The 24,866-nt window shown below is 52.3% G+C and overlaps 1 protein-coding gene across 1 annotated transcript in view; it reads right to left on the bottom strand.

Moving 5' to 3' along the window:
• TMEM132B (transmembrane protein 132B) overlaps positions 1-24,866 on the bottom strand; it is a gene marked incomplete at both ends in the record, with an annotated part of 268,473 nt that overhangs the window by 130,990 nt on the left and 112,617 nt on the right. Inside the window, one exon of the mRNA XM_080717433.1 lies at positions 5,794-5,940. Coding sequence (XP_080573559.1) covers positions 5,794-5,940 — 147 coding nt within the window. The remainder of the gene's footprint in view (positions 1-5,793; positions 5,941-24,866) is intronic.

The raw sequence follows: 24,866 nt of genomic DNA, 5'->3' as shown, positions 1-24,866 counted from the left end.
GAAAATAAGAATAAAACAGGGCTGGGGTGTGTCTCAGAGGTAGACTGTGCCTGGGTTCCATCCCCAGTACCACACACAAAAGGCTTAGTCCCCACTTGGTGCTGTAGAAGGCAGAGGACTCTAGCAGGCAGAGCCTAATGGAAGGCTTCAGGTCATCGGGTGTGTGCCCTAAAGGGGACTGTGCAAAGCCAGGCCCTTCTACTCTCTTTCTTTTATCCCAGGCACGAAATAAATGAACACTTTATCTCCACTGCCGGCTCCTCGCCATCAGCCCAAAAGCCGAAGGGCCAACTGACCACAGACTGGACTCCCCAGTACTGTGAGCCAAAATCAACCTTTCCTCTTTATAACTTGATTGTCTCAAGCGTGTGTTGCAGCAATGGACAGCTGACAAACACATTGATCATGTTTTCTGGATTAAAATTGGCAAAGAGAAATTCCTGAAAGGTTAGCTCCAGGTCTCCCCAGTATGGTGGCACTTCCCAGCATGCCCTGGGCCTGACCTTGATTTCACCTTGGGTAGGTAGAGTTATGGCAACCGAAGAGGATGTGCCCATCCTTCTAAAGAAATCCACCTGGTTGGGGCTTTGGCTTCCCCATCTTCTTGCCCCGGGGCCCCATGGAGCTTTCCTCTGCTCTGATTTCAATGCTAGGTGAGAGCGGGCTGTGAGCTGTTGCTTCTGACCACCAGAGAAGGGCTGCCGACTGAAGTCACCCGGGAAGCAGCCCGTCTCCAGCTGCTCCCAGGCAAACAGTCCACCCTCCCGTCCCGGTGTTCTTGGGAACGGCGTTATCTGTTCCAAACACCTCCAGCCTTGCTGATGTTTCTAATCTCTCCTCTTTCCGCATTGTGGCTCTGTACGTCCGATTCTCATCGTTCTGGCTCACAGCTCCTCACAATGGGGCTTCATTAAAATGTTTTAAATTAAGACCTTTGCTGCCCCCCCCCTCGCCGAGCGCGTCGGGTCTTCCTGCCCGAAGCACTTTTCATTCTTATCGCCGAGTCCCAGGCAGTCTGTACATTATATTCTATTAGAAACGGTTTCTCTCGCGGTTCTCACAATTCAGAGGTGACAGCGTCTGCAGCACGTGTGGCGGGATGTATTTCATGAAGCCACTTTGTTCACGGGCAAGCTCGACACAGGAGCTGTATTTCACACCTCATTTGGTATCGCGATGCAACCAAAATAGTCTGAAAAGGAGCAATTATTTATTTAGACTATGGGACGGAGTCTAGAGGGTTGTTACAGGAGCATCGATTGTCAGGCGTGGAACAGTCCCCGTGCACCTCAGCACCAGGGCGATCCCATCCTAACCACAAGGGAGGAAGAAGAGAAAGGGGACGCCAGGAGTGCTCCTGGCTCGAAACTACACAACTCTATGCACACAACTACCCTTCTTTTTCCTCCTGTAGCCTTTTTGGAATCTCCTCCAGCCAGGTGCGGTGGCACACACCTGGCATCCTAGTACTTGGGAGGCTGAGACAGGAAGACCTCAAGTTTGAGGACAGCCTCAGCAAGTAGTGAGATTCTCAGCAACCTAGCAAGACCCTGTTTCAAAACAAAAATAAAAACATTGGGCTGGAGAGTGTAGTTCAGAAGTAGAATGCCCCGGGGTTCAGTCCCCAGTACCACACACACACAAAAAAAAAAAAAAACAGCCGGGCGTGATGGTGCACGCTTATAATCCCAGCATTTGGGAGGCTGAGACAGGAGGATCGCGGTTCGCAGCCAGCCTCAGCTACTTAGTGAGGCTCTTTGCAACTCAGTGAGACCCTGTTTCAAAATAAAGAATAAAAAATAGGGCAGGGGTGTGGCTGAGGCTTGGAGGTAGAGTGCCCCTGAGCTCCACCCTGCAGCACACAGGTATGCTTGGCTTAAAGCCCCAGGGAGGACACCCCTCGGGTGCTGGGTCCACCGAGGCTTCGTCTCATCACTGCCAACAAGTCTGGCACTCATGAAGCTCCTCTGCGGAAGGAGTCCAGGTGGACTGGTACCAGTCGGGTCAGGGGCTCCAGCCGTCTCCTTGACAACCTGCCTCCGTCTTCCCCATGGGTTGGAGTTTCCTCGGACGCTCTTTCCCCTTGGAGGCTGGGTGGTGGCCTGCAGCACCCGTGTCCATCTGAGATGTGGCCACTCTAAGAGAAACTGTTCTTCCCCAACAGGCCCAGCACAAGTCCTGGCTGCTCCGGCTCTGCTTTGTATGTCTTGAACGGTGCGCTTACCCTGAACCAACCATCATAGCCGCCATGGGGCCAGAGTCGGATCAGTTTCATGTGAAGGACTGGGGCAGGGGCACGTTCTGGGTGCCGTGGGGGCCGATGGGACGCGAGTCAGAGGGCCCACGCTGGACCACAATGCCACAGACCCTGATATCCCACCAGAGGAGGCCAAGGAAGACCCCGGCACTACACCCTCAGACGCTGAAGGAGATGGTGGTATCTACAGTCTACGCAGAGGAGATTAATTTTGTTGAAATAGTTACTAATCCGTGGTAATGTTTCCTATTGAAAGAACCATGAACATTCTCAAAAGTGGTTTGTCTCTGTTTTGCTTTGTGAGAATTGATTATATATATATATAATTACACACACACACACACACACACACACACACACACACCCGTGTACTTAGCTGCTCGGCTCCCAAACACAGAGATGGCAGAGGCAGGATGATCGGGCTGTAGGGTGCTAATCTCATCAGTTAGTGATTTGTAATTGTTGGGTGGATTCAAATTTGAATGGACTCCTGGGAGGTGGGAGCGGCGAGGAGGAGCTAGGTCAGCAGCCCGTGAAGTTCCGTCTTCTCCCCCCTCCCTCTCTCCCTCCCTCCTCCCCGGCTTCCATGAGCCGCGCAGCTCTCCTGGGCCACGCCGGCCCCCATGGTGCTCTCCTCACCTCCGGCCCCTGTGGACTGAACCCCTGAAGCCCTCCCCCGGGGTGTCTGTGTTGGTGCGTTGGTTGCAGTGGCAGAGAGCCACGGACACACTGTGCCCAGCAGAGACACGCTCGAGCCTCAGGCTTCGCAGACACCACCCAGGAAGCACGCGGCAGGCACTGCCAGCCCGCCGGCCGGCACCCACTCCCCACCCTCGAACCTTGGCTGTGTCGCACGGCCTGAAAAATAAAACCAGACATGCGTTTCCCAGGGCTGCCCTCCCCACAGTCGAAGGCACGGAGACTCCTGCTGGGTAAAAAGTGGCGCATAGCCGGGCGTGGTGGGCACGCTTGTAATCCCCGCACTTGGAAGGCAGAGACAGGAGGATCGCGCAGGTTCGAAGCCAGCCACGCACGCTGGCTTAGGAGACCCTGTTTCCAAATAAAAATGTAAAAATAGGTCTGGGAGTGTAGCCCCGGGGTAGAAGGGCTTCCAGGAACCCCAGTACCACCAAAAAAAAAAAAAAGCGGCGCATAACAAGAAGCCCCACTTCTCTTCCATCTCTGGATCTCGCTGGCTGCTTTTGTGGTGGCTGAGAGAGCTGCAGCTGTTTTGTGACCGTGAGGACTCAGGCTAGAGAAAGACGGGAGAGTACGGGCTACAATGGAGTGGAAAGACAGAGGACGCCTTCATGACGCTGCTGTGTGACTTTACCCAGTCATCACACCACCTGCCTCTAAATTTCTTGTTACGGGAGATGATAAACCTTTCCAGAGTGGCCACTTGTGGGCAGGTGACCTATTACTTGCAACTGAAAGCCCTGGTCAGCCAGTAACGCGCTGAGATTCGAGGGTGCTGCTGGTGGAGGTAGAGGGTGAGTTTGGAGCGAGAAGCATCCAGGTCCCTGAGGCCACGCCCCTCAGAGCAGGCTCCAGCCCCACTCCGCTGACCTCGTCCCTCCCTTTGAAAAAGAGGGCAGAAGCCGGGCGGGGTAGCACACACCTGTCCTCCCAGTACCTGGGAGGCTGAGACAGGAACATCACAAGTCTAAAGTCAACCTCGGCAACTCTGAGGCTCTCAGGAACTCAGCAAGACCTTGCTTCCAAATATAAAATAAGATAAGGCTGGAGTGTAGCTCAGAGGTAGAATGTTTCTGGGTTAAATCCCCAGTGCCACAAAAAGAAAAAGGAAGTGAGGAAGGAAGGAAGGAAGGAAGGAAGGAAGGAAGGAAGGAAGGAAGGAGGTAAAGAGGGGAAAAGAGAGTCTAGCAGCGTGGGCTGGACCACCCAAGAAGAGTCGGCGTGGACCCTGTCCTCCCGGGAGAGCCCCGCTCCCGCACCCGGCACTGCAGGCCTCTCACAGGTCTAAAGGCTGGAGAAGGAGGAGGACGGATTGTGACGACGTGGGGGACAAGTCGCAGACCCACGAAGGGCCCACGCCACGGGGGAGTCGGCTCCATGCCCGGGGGAGCCCACTGCGGGTCTTCTCAGGGGACCACGGCTCCGGGCCGCTCACCGGCTGGACTGGCCACAGCAGACAGGTGTTGGAGGATCAGAGGCAGAGACAGCGCAGAGAAGGGTTGCTGTGGGTGGGAGCGCCCCCTCCTGCTGCGTGCCCTGGAGCGAGACCATCGGCAGGGCCCCTCTCTGCCCCCAGGCTCCTGTGCCCACGGCCCGGCCCATCACCTGGAGGCCGGCCCATCACCTGGAGGCCGGCCCATCACCTGGAGGCCGGCCCATCACCTGGAGGCCGGCCCATCACCTGGAGGCCGGCCCATCACCTGGAGGCCGGCCCGCTGGAGAACACAGGCTTCCAGGCAGCGAAGCAAGTCCACTCAACTTAAGACCCAGAAGCCGTGAGCGTCTCCAGGTGTGTTATCAACAAAATGAATCTAAACCCGTGGACTCTGTGTACATGTGGGTATACCAGTGTCAGTGTGAGTACCTGGTATTGGAGAGAAGGAGACGGGGCTGTGGGGCACCAGGTACTGTGTGCGGGCATGCCACTGCCAACTTGACTTACCGTATGATGCAAGGCTAGAATGCACCAATAGAAGCATTTTCAAATGAATCTGTCAAAGTAACGAGGGATATAATTCCCTAGTCACAGCCACCCTTTGCAAATAACAGCATCGATTCTCCTGGTCTCTTCGATCGATTTCATTTCCCCCATTTCATTTTTCAACTCTTTACTGCAAACAATACTAATAATCAAAAATACGGTTATCAAACTCTGCACTGTGACAAGTGTGAGCCCTGGTCCTTTTGAGACCATCAGCCTAATTAGGTATTTTTACAAAAACTGTGTAAAGGGTAAAAAGTTCTCAGCAGCTGGGCGTGGCGGCACACACCCATAATCCCAGTATTTAAGAGGCTGAGACAGAAGGATCACAGGTTTGAGGCCAGCCTCAGCAACTTAGGAAGGCCCTCTACAACTTAGGAAGACCCTGTTTCCAAATTTAAAAAATAAAATAAAAAGGGTATAGCACAGCGGGGCGTGGCAGCGCACACTTGTAATCCCAGCATTTGGGAGGCTGAGACAGGAGGATCACACTTTCAAGGTCAGCCTCAGCTATTTAGTGAGGCCCTTTGCAACTCAGTGAGACCCTGTTTCAAAATAAATAATAAAAAGTAGGGCTGGGGGTGTAGCTCAGAGGTTGAATGCTCCCTGGGTTCCATCCCCAATACAGCAAAATAAATAAATAAATAAAAAGCACAGCTCAGCAGTAGAATGCTTCTGGGTTCAACTGCCAATACCACAATCAATCGATCAATCAATATAAATAAAACAGGTTCTCAGCGGCGCATCCCGGCAACAGAAGCATCCAGAAGCCCGGCCTCTCCACCCAGCGCGGCCCGCCTGCTGTTCACAGGATACTCTCCGTCCGTCCCAGACACCCCCAGCATCGCGGCCTCACCTGCTCTGTGGGTCCGGGCGCTGGCCCACGCAGGACAGGGTGGCCACCGTCTGCGTGCTGCTGTGGTCGATCTCCTCCTGGACCGCCCACTGGTCTTCACGGCTGAGCCTCACCGCCGTTACCTTCACGCCGGCCGCTGCCTTGATTCTGTGAGGCCGGGAGAAAGTGCGATAGGTCAGAACCCGGGGTGGTGCGGACGCGCCCGTCGGATGTGGAGCTGGCGCGGCCACCTGGGCTCTGCTTCGTGCTTGCGTTCTGTGTCTTTTCCCTTTGTAGTTCTGGGAATGGAACCCAGGGGCTTTCTACCTCCAAGTTACAGCCCTTTTTGATTTGTTTAGTTTGAAACTGGGTTTTGCTAGGTTGCTGAGGGTCCAACCTGTGATCTCCTGTCTTGGCCTCCCAAGTCCTGGGATGACGGGCCACCAGGCCCAATGTAACGGCTTTTCTTTACAAACGATGTGTGCTGCTGTTTATCAAGTGCCTGAAAATAGGAACCCAGCGTTTCCACGCTTGCGTGAAGTTTGTGTTTACTGGTGTGTGGCGCCCCGGCTCCTCCTGCACAGGGCTTGGCGTGTTGTAGGGAGACGGGAAGGTGGGGAAGAGGGTGGAAACCCCTGGCTGCACCTCGCCCAGCGAGGGCTGGAGGGCTGCAGACGCCCAGGCGTGGCCCCGGGGGTCCCAGAGACCATCAGGAGGACGGCACGGGACGCCCATGCTCCAAAACGGAAGGCAACACTGTGCTCCTAGGAGGACGGGAAGGCGCCACATACAGGACGTGCATGTGTGTGTGCACTGATATAATACATATACTATGAATAGGAGTAATAAGATAAGGATATGTAATTATATATGCATATATGTAATCAGAGGCTGAGGACCAGTGAAGAGAATGGGGTGACCACCTAACGGGACCAGGTTTCTTTTGTGGGAGGATGGGGTGGGTGGGGGAATGAGAATGTTTAAGCTCAGTCGAGGTGGTGGTTCTCATGCACTTTGAAGATGTTAACTACCACTGAGTCCTTGGCTTTGAAATTAGTCTTATGTTCTATGAATTTTATTTCAAGGTTTTTTTTAAAGAAAAAAGTAAAAGAGGAGAAAATAGGTAAACCACCTGCCTGCCTAGGAGTGGCTGAAACGTACAAAAAGGATTTATCAAACCCAGTGCTCATGGAGCGCAAGAAAGAAAGCCTCTCGTGGCAAGCGGCGAGAGCATGGCCTCTGGATCCGGCTGGTCAGAGCCGCGGCTGCTCCGCCCGCCCGAGGAAGCCCGGCAGTGGAGCGAGGGTCCAGACACCCGCACGCCTGACTCAGTGCCAAAGAAGGGCTTCTGCTCCCTTCCTGCAGGTGTGTGCCCATCTGTCCTCCTCCTGCAGTCCCTCCCTCTCCTCCTGCGGTTCCTCCCTCCCCCTCATCTCTCTTTATCTCTCTTTCTCTTTCTCTCTCTCCCCTCTCTCCATTTCTCTCTCCTCTCTATCTTTCTCTCCTCTCTCTCTCGCCATCTATTTCTCCTCTTTCCCTCTTTCTCTCTTTCCATCTCTCTTCTCTCTTTCTCTATTTCTCTTTCTCTCCTCTCTCCGTCTCTCTCTCCATTTCTCCATCTCTCTCCTCTATTTATGTCTCTCCTCTCTCTCCATCTCTCTCTTCTATCTCTCTTTCTCTCCCCACCTCTCTCTCCCCTCCCTGTAGGTCTCAGAGACCCGAGGCCAGCCACCGGCTGCCAGCGCAGACCCCACGCCTGTGCGGCTGGTTCCTTCTTCCTGCTGAACTCTGTTGACTACATCAGCGACTTTGACAAAGCTTCCTTTCTCACCATGGTGGTGTTCCAGGAATTAATTTATGCAAAGCATGAATAGAGGCGTCCTGTTCTGTCCTGCCTCTAGCCTCCCTCTCGCTGCCAAAGCGGCGATCTCTGGGAGAGAACGTTCCAGAGCCTGTCTAGATAGGCAGAGTCCCGCCCACTGCCAGCGCAGCCCTCCACCCGCGGGGACTTGCTCTCAGAACAGCTCACTGGGCTCTTTTCTGAGCACAGAAGAGCTCACAGAGTTCTCCCCGTGGTCAGAATTTTTACCATTGTAGTACATGCCTATAATATCAGTACTTGAGAAGCTTAGACAGGAGGATCGCAAGTTGGACGGCAGCCTCGGCAACTGAGCAAGACCCTCGGCAACTTAGCACGACCCTCAGTAACCTAGTAAGACCCTGTTTCAAAAGAAAAAAGAAAAAATAGGACTGGGGTGTAGCTCAGAGGTAGAATGTCCCTGGGTTCAATCCCCAATACCAAAAGTAAGTAAGTAAGTAAGTAAGTAAATAAATAAATAAATAAATAAATAAATAAATAAATAAATATTACTACAGTTCCTAATATCCAGAGGGGCAAACCCCAGCTCCAGCCCCCAGCCCCAAGTGACCAGCTGCAGGTCATAGCACTGGTCCATGCAGAGCCAGAATTAGACACCAAATTCTCCTTCTCCAAAACCCATTCATTCCCCCTCCCCCGCTGCGCCCCATAAACAGAATTCCGTGGCCCACACACTCAGGCCGCTTGTTTCCTGACACCTCTGTCCCGAGGTCGAGTGCCACTCCTGTCTAACTGAGCCCGATGGCCAGCCTCTCCCCCGCAGGCTCGGGGAGGTGAGTACAGCCAGCGCCCACTGAAGCGCCTCCCTCAGTAACGGGCAGGCAGCATATACAGGGTGGATGCTCTTCAGTGACAGGCCTCATGTACTGCTTTCATTCTGGTTCAAGAACAAGGCGCAGGTCCTGGGCCATCACCGCTGAAATGATTGGTGAAATTGGATGCATCCACATCTGGTGAGAGCTCCTGGTCCTCTTTATAATGGTGCCGACCCCACCATGAAGGCTCCAGCCTGGTCCTCTAACCACCTCTCAAATACCGTCACATCTGGGTTAGGATGCATACATAGAGACTGGGGGACCCTTTCAGGCCCCAGCACTTATCCACAACAGAACCGGGGGACTCTATCGCCACGCAGGGGGGTGTCGGTCAGCAACGTCAACAACAAGCACTCTGCGGGGGCCGCCAAATGCAGCAGCCCGGGAGAGAAGCCAGGGAGATGCGCAAACGTGAGTTCTGAATAGCCCTGTCCTTGGGCGGTCTGTGGGGCTGGGGTCCACACAGCGGCTGCCCTCGGTGGCGGGCAGGGGCTAGATGGAGTCCCAAGGGGGGGTGTGCGCACCTCTGTGCCCCGTGTCCTGTTCTAGAAGCTGCCAGCTTGGTGGCTGGTGGGAAGTCACCGGGCCGTACTTGTTTATCTGAGCTTGTCCACCCCCGCAGCTGCAGGGGACACTTTACTGGACCCCAGATGACCCCGAACCCTGCCACCAAATGCCACCACCGCCTCAGTCTGGCACCAGTCACACTCGCTGGCTGTGGCTTTTCTGGTGTGAGGTGTGACAGCCGTCTAGCAAGACTTTCCTTTTCTCACGGTTCCACAGACAGAAGCTCCACCCTGGCCATGGATCCCAGCAACCTCTGCATACGATATTTTTGTTTCCTGATTATGTCAAGAACGTTCTCACCTTTTCACTTCGAGGGAACACTGAGCAGCCTCTCTCTGCGTATCTGAATTGCTCATCATGCGACTCCTGCAACGTGGGGGCACTGCCCTTATTTTCTAAGAAAAATAGGGTTATGTGGACGCTAGCTGCGGTGGTGTGCCGGTCCCCCTGAGGACCAAGATGGCTGCTCGGAAACAACAGGCAGGTAGTGTATACAGCGTGGACACTCTGGATGAAGGGAGGGAGAGAGTGGACAGAGCAGGACGGTGCAAGAGGTCATCCTGTTCTCAAAGTGGCTGCCAATTTTAAACTTGTGACTTGTTTATGTCTGGAACTTTCCACTTACTGTGAGTGTGTGTGTGTGTGTGCATGTGTGTGTGTGTGTGTGTGTGCGTGTGTGTATGTGTATTGTGCTGGGAATTGAACCCGGGGGTGCTCTACCTCGGAGCTACATCCCAAGCCCTTTTTCTTTTAGCTTGAAACTGAGTCTTACTGGGTTGCCAACAGTCTCACTAAGTGGCTGAGGCTGGTTTTGAACCTGTGATCCTCCCATCTCAGCCTCCCAAGAGTTAGGATTACAGGAGTGTGCCACCATACTCAGCTCCATTTTACGTTTTCCAACCAGGTGGACCACAGGAAACTGAAACCCAGGAGAGGGAAACCATAGGAAAGCTGGGGCAGCCTACTGCGCGGAAATTCAAAAATGTAGGTTCTAATATCCGCGCCATCCTCTGTTCGTTTATATTAATCCACTGCCTTCTGACCTACACAAGAAACTTATATTTCCCTAGGGTCTTCTTTATACAAATATTTGTTATCTGATCCCTGGAAGTGGTGAGATTATACCGGGAATGATAACTTGGCGGGATGAGAAACCACTCAGGGATAAACTGACTCTGAGAAATCAGCCTCTGCTCTGCGGTCCCCGGAGACGGCAGCACCTGTCCCGGCCGCACATCTCTGCCATCTGGGTCGGTCAGCTCCGTGGAGCAGTGCGCGGCTCAGAGCACAACGTGGCTCCATTGCAAAGTAAAATTGCAAGTCTCATGGTGCAGGAGGGTGGGCAAATGCCAGCAGAGCTGTTGGCAAAGAGGCAGCCTCGAGGGTCTACGGCGTCCGCCAGGGAGATGCGCTGACAGCTAAGGCGTTAGCAGCGGGGGTCACCAAGGGCCACGCGGCCCCAGGAGAGCCCCTCGCCACAGCCTGGCGCGGCGAGGCTCACGGGAAACCGCGAGCCCTCGCAGGCTGCTGCCAGGATGGCCCTTCGTGCTCCTTCTGGTAATATCAGATGTGAATAAAGATACATATTATGCCATGATAGAAAAGTAGAGAAAATTGTTTCTATATTTTGATAAAAGGTGTCAATAAAGTTAATGATGCTTTTTAAAAAGTGAAGAAAATACCAAATGGGCTGCACACACCTTGCTCTGCTTGCTACAGAGTGGAAATTACTAAGTCCTAATTTCCTTTAACATAAAGCATAAGAAGGCAGGTGTGGTGGTGCACACCTGTGATCCAGTACTCGAGAGGCCGAGACAGGAAGAGCATAGGTCACAGGCCTTCGGCAGCTTGCTAAGGCCCTGTTTCCAAATAAAAAGGGCCGAGGGTGTAGCAGAGAGGAAGAATGCCCTGGGTTCAATTCCCAGAAGAGAGGAGAACAAAAGAAAGATAGTGATGGAGGGAGGGAAGGAATGAGAGAAAAGAAAGAGAAAAGAAAAGAGAAAGGCAGGCAGGCAGAATGGATGGATGGATGGATCTGGTTGGTATAATCTATTTCATTTCTTCCAAGTTTTATTTTTCTCATTTTATTTTTATTTTTTCATATTTCCTATGAAATTTTGGTTCTTACATCCAGTGGATGGACCTGGCTAGCCAAACACTCTCAGATTTAAGAAAAACTCCCCATCACACCCTTACCTCTTTGAAAGCCCATGCTCAAGAAAATGCCCATCTTAAGTATGAAGACACGCTGCTCTTGTACCCTAGAGAGGAACAGAACGGCGACTCCCTCGTGGTTCCAAGTGCGGCACGCTCTCTCCTTCCTCCAGCCCTTTGCCTGTGCTGTTCCCTCTGCCTGGACTCCTCCCCCGCTGCTCGCGGGGCTCACCCCCCCCCCCCGCAGGTCTGGACGGACGCCCCCTGCCTGGGTGCAGCCTGGCCTGCCTGCAGTTGGGTTGCCATCCCCGGTGGCTGCCCAGACTGACGGGTGTCCCGCACAGCTTCTCACACGCTGGAAACGGTCGAAACCCTCAAAGGTGGGCAGAGCTTTGCAGCCAGCCCTGGCTCCAGGAGCTCACATCACTGATATGGGCTCTAGATGACCAGGTACGTTCTGGTGAGGAAGAAGTCACTTTTGTTCCGACGCATTCATATGTCCCTCCTCCTGACCCGAATTTCACGAATGGAACTGTTCCTGCTGCTTCCCTGGGGGTGATAATGCTCCCACCAGTAAGACCCCAGCAAGCTGTGCCCTGTGCGTCTGGGATCAGCCTGCCTCTTCCTTCAGTCTGAGCCTCTTGGGACTGGGCCTCATACACTGACACTGGGCTCATCCAGAACACCTTCTCTTTTTAATTATTTCATTTTGGTACTGGGAATGGAACCTGAGTTATACCCCCAGCCCTGTTTGTTTGTTGTTGTTGTTTTAAACAGGGTCTTGCTAAGTTGCTGAGGGGCTTGCTTAGTTACTGCGGTTGGCCTCAAACCTGCGATCGATCCTTGTGTCTCTGCCTCTGTAGTACTGGGATTATAGGAGTGCGCCACGCCGCCTGACTCCAGAACATCACCTCTAATTGCCTCTGGCAGACAAATCAAATGGCGAGGCCCCCTCAGCGTGTTTTCCCCATCTCTGACCCTTTTCTCCTTAGCACTCCATGCCTGCCCCTCAAAGCTCCCGTACTTTGCAGGCTGTCTCTGGATGCTATATAAACAGAAGACTCTGAGGGCTGCAGGTACTCAGAAAAACATCACTGGAACTGCTAGGGCACAGGTGGGCAAGAGTACCAATCCCCAGAGATCCTGGGCCAGAGGTTCCAGAACTCTGAAACGCGGAACAATCACCTGCGCCACCTGGAATCTTCAGAGACCCGGACCCCCTCCAGAGGCTGTGATTCAGTAGGCTGGGTAGGACGCATGGTGTGCAGTGTTTGTTTTTTTCTTTATTTTTTTCCTTGTTTTTGTTTTGATGTTGGGGATTGAACCCAGGGGTGTTCTACCTCCAAGCTACACCCCCAGTTATTTTAATTTACTTTTAATTTTGTAACAAGGGTCTTGCTAAGTTGCTGAGGCTGTCTTCAAACCTGCAATCCTTCTGTCTCAGCCTCCCATGTACTGGGATCACAGGCGTGCTGGCGCACACCCAGCCACGGCACCATTTTTAAACCAGCCACCACATGCGGCAGGTGGTCTGCAGAAGCGTCTCTTGGGCTATGTGGTTTGGGACATGTTTCAGACCATTGCATTCTGTTACCCAAAGAGTAAGGCCAAGAAGCAGCTGGTATTCTCATGCTTTCTGAGCTAAGTCCAGCCCTGGGCACTTGCGGCATCTTCGACTGTAAGGAAAACTGTAAAGATACGTCTAATTTGGCAAGCCACATTTTCAGCAATAAATTAGCCAGAGAGAGAGAGAAGCATATCTCCCTCCAGGCACCTGGAGGCTGGCAAAGGTGGGCTCTGCTGAGAGCTCCTCCCAACATAGGATTTAAATGTGAAAGGTGATTGGGCAGGGGAGCGTTCCACTGTACAGCACCTGCCAAGATGCCCAAGCAAGTGGGGGTCTCCCTCCCGCGCGCTCCCACCCAGGGTGCTGAAAGCCTGGACTGTGAAGACGTGGACTTGGAGCCTCTTAGTTGGAAAGACAAGAGGAGTTCTTGAAGGACAGACCACTGGTGCTGAGAAGGCACGTCTGCCAGAGAGACAGGTGGGCAAGCGTGACGCTCGGCTGAGGACGGGGCAGGGGGACCTGCGTGCACATGAGGACTCTCCGTAGCAACACCTGTGGACCCTGGGGGCTGTGGCCCCCCCGGCCTCACTGCTCCACTGACCCTTCTACCTGAAAAAATCAGACACAATGTGTGCTTTGGACACAACCCAAACTGGGCAATTTCCCAAGCAAAACTTGCGCTCACCGGTTGGAGGTGGGCTCTAAGCGCGGGCGTGGTGGTGGGAGTCTGTGCCTGAGCAGCTGAGCAGAAGCTCCTGCCCACTCTCCAACAGCTCCCCGGGACAGTCATCACGCTGCCCCCAACCAGACGACAGCTTCAACAGCTCGAGATTCCCTCCCCCATCCCTAGACCCCAGCTTCATGGGCGCCTTGGCTAATCTCAAACCACAGCACCTCCCTGTCGCTCTAACACGGCAGGCTCACAGCCGGGCGTGGTGGCGCACACTTGTAATCCCCGCACTTGGAAGGCTGAGACAGGAGGATTGCGCAAGTTCGAAGCCAGCCTCAGCTACTGAGTGAGGCTCTCAGCAACTTAGTGAGACCCTGTTTCCAAATAAAATATAAAATAGGTCTGGGAGTATAGCCCGGAGGTAGAAAGCCTCTGGGCTCCACCTCCAGTACCACCAAAAAATAAATAAATAACACAGCAGGCTCACCCCCAAATCTTCCTGCTGGGTCCCCTTATGCCACGCCAGCCTTGTGAGTTTCCCAGCATGTTGGAACAAGTTGCCACAGGGGGGTGGCTGACACTGGCAGAAACTTAGTCCTTCATGGCTCCAGAGGTCAGAAGTCTGAAATCAAGGTGCTGGCAGGGCTGGTTTCTTCTAGAAACTCTGAGAATTTTCCTCTCCTGTAGCTCATCCCTACACTACACACACACACACACACACACACACACACACACACACTTCCCATAGCACTAAGATAAGCAAGACCCTACCTTGAGCTCAGAAATTAAAAACAGCACGAAATGCCCAGATCCAACCCAAACCCAGTTTCAGCCACTTCCTGGGTGCCCGTCCCCATGCTGGTGCAGGTTCACCCAGGGCAGACCCTGGTCCCGCTTCAGTGCGGTCTCTCCCCACTAGAGTGTGGACGGCACCTGTGACTCACATCCAACTAGTAAACTGAACCAGCAGCGTGGGATGTGGCTCCATGTTCACGAGGACTTATGAGACTCCCGCCAGCCAGCGGCCATCTCTGGGGACTTTGTCCTCAGGACTTGGAAGAAGGAAGCCCCCATGCCCGGCCCCCAGGGCTCGGGTTAAGTGCCTCTCAACTTCCAGGACTGATACGGGTATGGCCAATCTAAACTGAACAGCAGCTGGACCAAAGAGGAACGATGTAACCAGCGAAAGCCAATCAGAATTTCCCATCTCCTGGCCACAGCTGATTGGCTCATAAACAGACACGTGGCCAGAACCTGTCGGGATTATGAGGCTCACTCAGCTCTAACAATCTGCTCTTGACAATTCCTGCTAAGCAATAAACACGACACGTGTCCAGCACCTGTCTCAGAATGGATGCAGCAAAGGTGAGATTAGTCAGTCACAATAAGTAAAAACTCAGATGCTCTCCCTGATATTCGGAAGCTAGGGAGAGAAGGGGTCATAGGAGGAACTCTAGATGAAGAAGGAGAAGCCATAGATAGGAAATAAGGTGACCTAACTGAGGGGGACGGGAGGGAAGGGATTCACAAACATCAATCACTAAGCCAAACATGAGGAGGAAGGGGGAGGGAATGGGGTGGGGACTGGGGAAGGGCTGAATGAGTGACGTGTGCATGTGTGCCTCCACCATCTTGTACCCCGTTAATGTGTATGACTAGAATGCACCAATAAAATTGTTTTAAAAGAATGAATCCAACAAATGAATGCAGAGTTAACAAGAGGAAAGAGAAGACCCTCTGGCCACACATCTGAGTATCTGGATACAGCCAGACCTGCAGCTATCATTGAATGATTCAGTTATATGAGAGAGTCAACTCCCTTAAGCCACTTTGAGTTGGGTTTCTCCTATTTATGCCAGAAAGTTCACTGATAAAAACAGTCAGGCCCTGGCATTTCTACCACTCAAAGGACCAGATAAAATCTTCCTGATGTTCACAGAAAACAGACCCAAAAATTCACCCCCCCCCATAATTCAAGGTTGCAAAGAACAGATGGTGGAAGGATGTTTACTCTTCCAACCATCCTTGTGAGTGCAGAGAGCAAACATTAAATAAAGGAGATTCAAGGAAGCAGCGTCTCTGTCATATGCTTCACATAGTGGTAAATATTAATACACAAAACTGAGATGGAAAAATGCAATTCATAACTCAAAAGGTAACCTGACCTTTTATGGAATTAAACTCATTTTCTGTCAAACCTGCTATTTGTAGAACATTTGGTGATATAAACTTTCAAATGCCTAATAAAGAATCGTTCATCCTGGTACTTTAAAAGCACTTATGAGACATGTTGAATATTTTTTAACCTCTTCGTTTAAAGATTCACCTTGGGATACTGGGTGTCTTCAGTCCAGAAAGAGCCATCGGTGACCTGAGTACACATCCTACCTAGACACACACACACATACCTGCATACCACACACACACACACACACACACACACACACACACACACATCTTTTGCGACCTCACCTGCCATCTGTATTATAATGATCATCATAGTTCTATAATATACTTTTATTGGCACATGGTAACTATACATCATAGTTATTTACACAACACTTGACTTTCTACCAAGTCGTGGATTCACTTGCAAAGGAATACTTCAAATCACCTTTTCAGATTTTCAAGGAAACTCCAAATGTATTATGTCCCAAACCAAACTCAAGATCTGCCTGCCCTGAAATAAAAACAAAACTCCCTACTTCTCTTGGCCTCTCTGGGAAAAGATCACCAGCCCCTAAATTCCTCGAGCCAGAAACCAGCCATGCAGCTGCCGCCCAGCACACCCTGATATTCACCAACTTCTCACATATCACCAATGAAACCCTGCGCCAATAGTTCCCAACCACACAGCCACCGACCATACAGCCAACCACAAGCCACCAACCACACAGCCAACCACACAGCCAACCACACAGCCACCAACCACACAGCCAACCACACAGCCAACCAACCACACAGCCAACCACACAACCAGCCACACAACCAACCACACAGCCACCAACCACACAGCCGCCAACCACACCACCAACCACACAACCAACCACACAGCCAACCAACCACACAGCCAACCACACAACCAGCCACACAACCAACCACACAGCCAACCACACAACCAGCCACACAACCAACCACACAACCAAACCACACAACCAACCACACAGCCACCAACCACACAGCCGCCAACCACACTGCCAACCACACAGCCCACTGTGGCCACACACCCAGGTGGCCCATTCAACATCCCAAGCATCTGCTGCGCCGAGCCCCCAGCCTCTATCCTGCCCACCTGGTTTCTGCTGCGCTGCCTGTTGGTGAGACACAAAGGGAAGCAGAGGGGGGCAGGCCATGCAGCTTAGCAAAGAAGCTGAGATTCCACCCCGGCCTCCATGGCTCCCCTACTGGCTGCTCCTGCCCCCTGAGGACTCAGCACCTCTGGGAGGCTGACTTAATGTCCACCCGCGTGTTACACCCTCACAGGGCTGCCCTGTTGCTAGTTCCTGGGTACATAGCACATCAGGCTGGCTCCCCATCTTACCCAAAAGCCGCTTCCTCTCAGTTGTACGGCTGGATCTTTGGGATCAGAGCAGTAAGAACACTGGCCAAGAGCATGCTCAATGCCCACTTGTCAAACTAAACTACAAACTGCAGTGAGCTCTGTGAAGGAAATGACGGGGCTTTATCCAGAAAGACACACAGCTGCTTTCTTGTCCACCCTTTCATGCAGGAAGATACACCAAACAAGGCCGTGTGGGCTTCTCCCACACAGGTCCAGAGGAGCGCCCACACCTGCCACTCTCCACCGCCAGCATGGCTCCTGCCGCTCTCCACCGCCAGCATGGCTCCTAGGGCCCAGTGCTCCCTGGTAAGAGTTTCGTTGGAGCCTCCATTGCATATTTGGGCACAGAGGCCGCCTGGGCAGCAGGGAGCCTGCGACTGCCGTCAGGGCCCCAGGGCTGCGACTAGCAGGCCTGCCCGTTCACTCTACAGTAACAGCAACAACAGCTGTGCACACCCACTTGGCACCGGGAAACTTGACGGCCATTCCCATCTCTCGTCTCACTCAGTCCTCATAAACACATGTGAAATTGCTACAGGGAAGCACTCACAGAACCACCACTGCAGGAGGAGGGAGACAGGGCCAGGGCAGGTCCGCGACCCTACAGTCACAGGTCCCCCCCAGAGGGGCCGAGCGGGGCTGGGCCGTGGGGGCTGCACCCCCTTGGCTGGTAAGATCTTGGCTGTGGTTCAGGGGAAGCGCCCCAAGCCTCTTCCTCTGGAAACTCCCCGAGAGGCAGCTCAATGAAGGGCTGAGAGAGCAGGGAGAAGCCAGGAACAGTGGGCCACAGCCACCACCCCAGGACTTGGGAGGCTGAGACAGGAGGACACAGCTTCCAGACCAGCCTTCGAAACCCAGAAAGACTTTCAGCTGAGAGCTACGCAGCTTCAGCCTGGGGATGCTGCTCGGCATCTGGTTGCTACAGCTCAGATGAAAGAAGGAACCCTGTTTGGAGGGAAGCCGCGCTGCTGAAGGACCTCAGAGTCGAGATTCAGTTGTCAGAAACACGCGGCTGCAAACCTCGCGGCCCCTCCCCGCCCGCCTGCATCACGCCTGTCTCTGCCGCCGGCGACTCAGCAGCGGGATGGGGTGCCTCAAACAAACAGGTCCTCGAGCAGAGAGGAGGCCAGAAAGCAGGTTTTGAAAAGCAAAATAGCCCCAATTTTTCAAAAGCTAGGCAGTCATTTAGTGAGTGGTTCAACCCTTAAAGCACATTTGAAGGACATCATTGAACTGAGTCTAAAGTAATTGCCTGGCATTGGGTAACAGCAATCAAACTACCTGTCTAAGCCAGGCATGGTGCACACCTGTCATCGTAGTGATTGGGAGGCTGAGACGGGAGGATTGCGGGTTCGAGACCAGCCTTGGCAACTTAATGTGACTCTCAGCAGCTTAGTGAGACCCTATTTCGAAATAAGAAAAAATTAATTTTTAATGGGCCGGGAGTGTGGCTCAGAGGTAAAACAGCCCTGGGTTCAATTCCCAATTTAAAATAAAGGACATACACCTAAGCCAACACCATGGTGCACAGCTGTCATCTCAGTACTTCTGGGGCTGAGACAGGAGGGTGGATGGTTCCAGGAGAGTGAGGAGTCACTTGAGGAGACCCCGATTCAAAAAATAAAAATAAAAAGAGCTGGTGGTAGCTCAAAGGTAGAATGCCCCTGGGTTCATTATCACACACACACACACACACACACACACACACACACACACACAATCATCCATAGACTTTTAAACTTTTTTAGGGTCTGTATTTGGCTATATCTTAATAGACTTGATAGTTCTATCATCAAGAAATTGAATCAGGGTGAAGTGGCACATGCCTGTCAACCCAGTACTTGGGAGGCTGAGTCAGGAGGATCATAGGTTTGAGGGCAGCCTCAGCAACTTAGTGAGATCCTGGTTTACAAAAATAAATAAATAAAATAGGGCTGGGGGTGTAGCTCAGAGACAGAATGTCCTTGAGCTCAGTTCCCAGTACCCCAGTACCAAAAAAAAATCAGTCTCAAGATAATGAATACACATGTAAATTACTTACATATTTAATAGAAAATCATGCGATAGTACCCTAAAAAGCCAAACGTTCAAGAAAGGATGTTCCTTCTGTAAGTTCAGTTCAATGACATTCTTGAAACGTGCTTTGGGGTCAAAGCACTCACTAAATTATTGCAGACCAGCCTAACTTTGTGAAAGTACACAAAGCCCTCTGCTTGCAAGCAACAGAAAGCTATCCTATTCAACATATAAGAAAGAGGTTTCAGCCGGGCGTGGAGGCTGAGACAGGAGGACTGCACCGGTTCAAACCCAGCCTCAGCTACTGAGTGAGGCTCTCAGCAACTTAGTGAGACCCTGTTTCCAAATAAAGCATAAAATAGGTCTGGGAGTATAGCCCGGAGGTAGAAAGCCTCTGGGTTCCACCCCCAGTACCACAAAAAAAGAAAGAGGTTTCTAGAAGGGATATTAAGCCCTTCATAGAACAGACAGGGAGAGAGTGAAAACTTAAACCCAGAAATGGAGCTAGGTGTGGTGACGCACACTCGTAATCCCAGTACTGGGAGGCTGGGACAGGAGGATCGTGGTTCACAGCCAGCCTCAGCTCTCCTCAACTTAGTGAGACCCTGTTTCAAAATAAAAAATAAAGCTGGAGGTGTATCTCAGAGGTAGAATGCCCCTGGGTTCAATCCCCAGTACTACAAAAAAGAAAAAGGAAAGAAACACAGAAATGTGCCACAATCCAGATAGGTAACTAGCAAGACCCCCAGAGAGACCACCTGGTAAGAACCAGAAGACCCCTTTTTTCCCAAGCTTCTACTTGGGCTGGCAGCAGACATCACGTGTACCTGGGGCCTTTACACCTGTCCTTCCCGTCCGCACCCTGGGACCTCCGTGCCCAACTCAGTCCATCAGACCTGCTCCTGTGGACACATGCCTAAGAGGTACTCACACAGTCTCACAGGTGGATATGTGCACACACACACACACACACACACACACACACACACACACACACACACGGTAGCAGACACTCGCAAAGCACCACTCCACCGCTCAGCCCGCCTGCTTTCATGACTTCAGCACCGTGGTGGTGGACAGCTCCACCTGCCTACGTGGGCCGCCATTTTGGTGGTGGTACTGGGGTTCCTGGAAGCCCTTCTACCTCCAGGCTACACTCCCAGACCTATTTTATATTTTGAAACAGGGTCTCGTAAGCCAGCGCAGCTGGCTTCAAACCTGCGCGATCCTCCTGTCTCCGCCTCCCAAGCGCAGAGATTACAAGCGTGCACCACCACGCCCAGTGCCACCAAAGAATTCTGTGTTCTTTGCTGTGTTCTCCAGTGTACCCCCCAGGGAGCCCTTACACCAGCTGGGATGGATGTTGGTGCACATATGCTGCAGCTGCCACGTCTTGCTGTGGACAATGTGAGGGGCCTCTGCAGCTCTGAGAGAGACCCAGTGGCCCATGGATGACCAGGGACACACCGGACACGCTGCTTTTCCTGAGTCTGCGCTGGCTCCAGGCCCACCTTGCATGCGGTCAAGCATCCTGCAATGCCCTGCGTGGGACAAGAGGAGGGCCTTGGGCTCCGGGCAGGCAGCAGATGTGTGGGGTATAAAGCCCAGCATCTTCGCCACACAGAGCCCCTTGGTGGCTCCCTGAGCTGGGCAGAGTCAGGGCTGAACCCAGCGGTGAGGCCGACACAGGACCTCAGTGACTCCCTTTCTCTTTCTGTATCTCCTGTACGCATGAGAGTCTGACCAGGAGAACAGACACAAGCAACCCTGCACGTTTTGAACAGGAAATCTAGCCGGGCGCCTGGACTCCCAGGCACATACGCCTGGAATCCCAGTACTTGGGAGACTGAGACAGGAGGAGCCCAGATCACAGCCAGCCTCGGCAATTTAGTGGGACTCCTCCCTCAACTTAGTGAGACTGTTTCAAACTTAAAAAGAAACAGGGCTGGGGGTGTAGCTCAGAAGTAGAATCCCCCCCCCCAAAAAAAAGAAGTAGAATGTCCCTGGGTTCAATTCCCAGTACCACAGAAAAGTAAAATGAAATGAAACTCAACCCAGGGAAAGAGTGACATAGTCGTGTGCACCTGAGAAGCCCCACGGAGATCAGTGTGGCAGGGAGTTGCCAGGAGCCCTAGGAAGCAATGTTCCCAGAGCCAGGAACCAGGGCTGCACAAAGGAAACACAGTCACAGAGCTCGCCAAGCAGGACTGGCCTAGTGGCTGCCATCGATGCCACAGTCAGAGGAGGGGAAAGGAATATCCCAGCTGCCCCTCAGCCTCCTGCCAGGGCCTCCCCTTGGCTGGAGCCGGCTGAAGGAACCTGGGAGCCACAGCCAGCAGGGTCACCTCCTCTGATAGAGAGGGGCACAGGAAGAGTCATAAGCAGGCCTGAGGCTGAGGACGGGCCGTGGTACATGCCCTGCTCCAAATGCCATCCTGCGATCTGGCCATAAACCCTCAGTGCCCCGGAGGCGAGCCACCTAGAAGGGCAGGCAGAGCCTCCCTGACTAAGGTCGTAGACTACATGGTGCGTCATCAGGACAGCTGAGTGTGTTTGGTCCTAAGTGGACACAGGGTCTTTGCACATGAAATTCAAGTGAGAGTCCAAGATGAAGTCATCCTGGATTAGGGCGGGTCCTAAATCCAATGACCAAGATATGTGTAAGAAGCAGGAAGGAAGGCAGCCCTTTGGGTGCCTCTACCCACCCTGTGGGAGCTTTGATGTCTGCCCTCTTTCTACTCAACACTGGAGAGAGGGGGGGAGGAGAGAGGAGAGAGGAGAGAGGGGAGAGGGGAGAGGGGAGAGGGGAGAGGGGAGAGAGGAGAGAGGAGAGAGGAGAGAGGAGAGAGGAAGGAAGAGGGAGGAGGAGGAGGGGAAAAGAGGAAGGAGGAAGAGAAGAAGAAGAAGAAGAAGAAGAAGGAGGAGGAGGAGGAGGAGGAGGAGGAGGAGGAGGAGGAGGAGGAGGAGGAGGAGGAGAACAAGAAGAGAAGGAGGAGGAGGAGGAGGAGGAGGAGGGAGGGGAGCAGAGATGCAAAGACCCAGGAGGGAAGGCTACCTGAGAGCAGAGGTCCTCAGCATCCCCATCCTCCTGCTGCCCTCTGTATCATTAACTTAATATTTTCTTTTAAACCTGTTTCTTTGTTTACATTAATTTATCTGGAAAGGAAGAAATAGATCAGCACTTGAAATTTAACTAAAAAAAAACTTATCTCTCCCCATAAACAGAAGGCAGCCCTTAAAATAAGAACAATAAAAATAAAACAATGTTACTGAATTCTAGGCAGGCGCTGCTGTCTACCAGAGGGCCCCAGCCTGGGAAGCTGGCTCCCAATTAAAACAAAACGTAGCGGCAGACAAAGTGATTAGCAGGTGGCTGGGAGAACACAGCCTGGGCGTCGAGCAGATTCGCCTCCCTGGTGGCCTTCGGGACCAAGAAGACGCTGAGGCCAGCCTTGCTGGGGATCCAGCGTCACCCAGGCGCCTACCCACGCAGCTTGGATACACTCATCCCCCCAGGAACCACCTGAGGTCTCTGTTCCCTGTCCTGATGGTTCCAGCAGCACAATGGCTGACTTTGGGTTGTCTGGAAAGTGATGTGGAGTAACACATCATTCCAGAGGCAGGTGAAAGTTTTGGAGAAAGGCCAAAAGAACAAAATCAAGAACTCGTGGGAACAGAGAGTGCGGTAGGCTGCGTGTGGGTCTCCCCGTAGGCAGTCTACCACCTCCTCTGGACTCCAATCACGTTGCCATGGAAGCACATCACTGTAGCAAGTCAAACTTTCTACCTGGTGTTCCAGTGGGATGTGTGCTCCTTAAAGACAGGCCGCAGCTGCCGGCGAGGGAAGGAGCCCTCGCTCGCCCGCCCAGGGCACTAATTACGTGATATCGCTGGCCTCGCCCCTTCCTGGCTATTCCTCTATGCCACTATTCCAGGGCTGGCTATAATTAACTCCAAAATGGATGTGTCCTTCAGCAGGAGAATGTATTTCTTTGTAGTCGCCTGGGGAGTCCCTAAAGAACAGACTGGCCCTGGATTCTGAGCGCTGATAATAAGACAGGGAGTGGGCGGGCACTCTGATTCCTTGAAAACTCGGCCCCCCATGTCGCAGACCTCGAGTGAGTGCTACATACTCAAACGAGCCCATCCAAATTGATGACAGGTAAAGAAAGTGAGGCTGAGTTTCTTCTAGAAAACAACACTGTGCTGGGTTATTCCTAAAAAAGGCGGCTTTTTTCTTTTGCATCTGAGTTCAAATATCACAGTACACCGTGTGCTATCTAGTTGGAGTACAAACCCTGACACGATTTCCATAATAGCTCATTTACATACAGATGGCAAATAAATAAAAACCTATCTGTGGCTTGGTCGAGGGTTCTGATGGCCAGCAAATCCTATTAGGGGCTTTATTAACTGGCTCAGTGATGGAAGTGTTCTATCTGATCTTATGGATTTCAGCTGTGCCATCCAGCCCTGCTACAAAATGAAATTTAACTCTTGACTTTTTTTTTCTGCAACGCAAAGCTGCCAAAATTGAGTTTCTTGGGTATGCAGCATTAGATATAGCTGCACTTTTTCATTTCTCACTTGAGCTACAAATGGACACACACACACACTCTCTCTCTCTCTCTCTCTCTCTCTATCTATCTATCTCTATCTCTGGCTCTATCTCTCTCTCTCCTCTCTGATCTCTCCTCTCTCCCTCTCTCTCTCTTCTCTCTCTTCTCTCTATCTCTCTCTCTATCTCTGGCTCTCTCTCTAGCTATCTCTCCTCTCTCTTCTCTCTCTATTTCTCTCTCTCTATCTCTGGCTCTCTCTCTCTCTCTCCTCTCTCTCTCTCTCTCTCTCTCTATCTCTGGCTCTCTCTCTATCTCTCCCTCTCTCTTTTCCATGCATTTTTAACAGCATATAACTTCAGTTACCAAGCAAGCACAAGAGCACAGATTGATGGGCACATAAAAGATTGCCAGGAAGAAGAGACAGATGGTCAGCAAGAGAGAAGGGCTCTGGATGAGGCCGCACTGGCTCGGGTCCCAGAGACGCCCTCAGAGGCTGCTCCTGCAGGCCTCCCCGTTTAACTTGAGCCTCAGCAGGAAACAGGTAGGACTCATGGGACCAGGCGACTGCTAGTTAGAACCAGCCACCGTCTGCATCTCAGCAGGGAAGGAAAGGTGTCTGCCTGTGAGCTGAGTTCAACAGACCCTCCTGGGGATCCAGACGGACTGCAGAATCTCCTATGTCCCTGGAGAACTGAAGTACCAATGTCATCACAGAGCCAAGAAGGATGCGCCTCCCGAGGGAGGGCTTTGCAGACTAACAGGGTCTTGGCAATATCTTTCCTTTTGCGCTAATGATGGTCCCCAGACCTCTAATCCCGAGGGAAATCCCTAAAGAGGAAACTCAGAGCCCAGAGGGAGAGCCTGTGTGTTACACATCTGCTGGGCAGTGGCATCCGCAAATTACTTATTCCAAAATCAAAATTTATCAGCCAGGTGTGATGGTACACAAGTGTCATCCTAGGACTTCGGAGGCTGAGATCAGAAAACTTTTAAGGGCAGAGGCTTTTTTTTATTTTATTTTACTTTATTTTATTATTTTTGTGGTACTGGGGGTGGAACCCAGGGGCATTCTACCTCTGAGCTACACCCCCAGCCCTATTTTTGATTCTTTATTTTGAAACAGGGTCTCACTGAGTTGCAGAGGGCCTCACTAAGTAGCTGAGGCTGGCTGTGAACCGCGATCCCCCGGTCTCAGCCTCCCGAATGCTGGGATGACGAGCGTGTGCCACCACACCCAGCTTACCTCCACCCCTTTTAATTTTTTGTTTTGAAAGAGGGTCTTACTTGGTTTCTGAGAGTCTTGAT

The sequence above is a fragment of the Muscardinus avellanarius genome (assembly GCF_963383645.1).
Source record: "Muscardinus avellanarius genome assembly, chromosome: 21".
NCBI classification, from domain to species: Eukaryota; Metazoa; Chordata; class Mammalia; order Rodentia; family Gliridae; genus Muscardinus; species Muscardinus avellanarius.
Note: the sequence above shows the minus strand (reverse complement) of the source record. Positions and strands in the feature narration are given on the sequence as shown.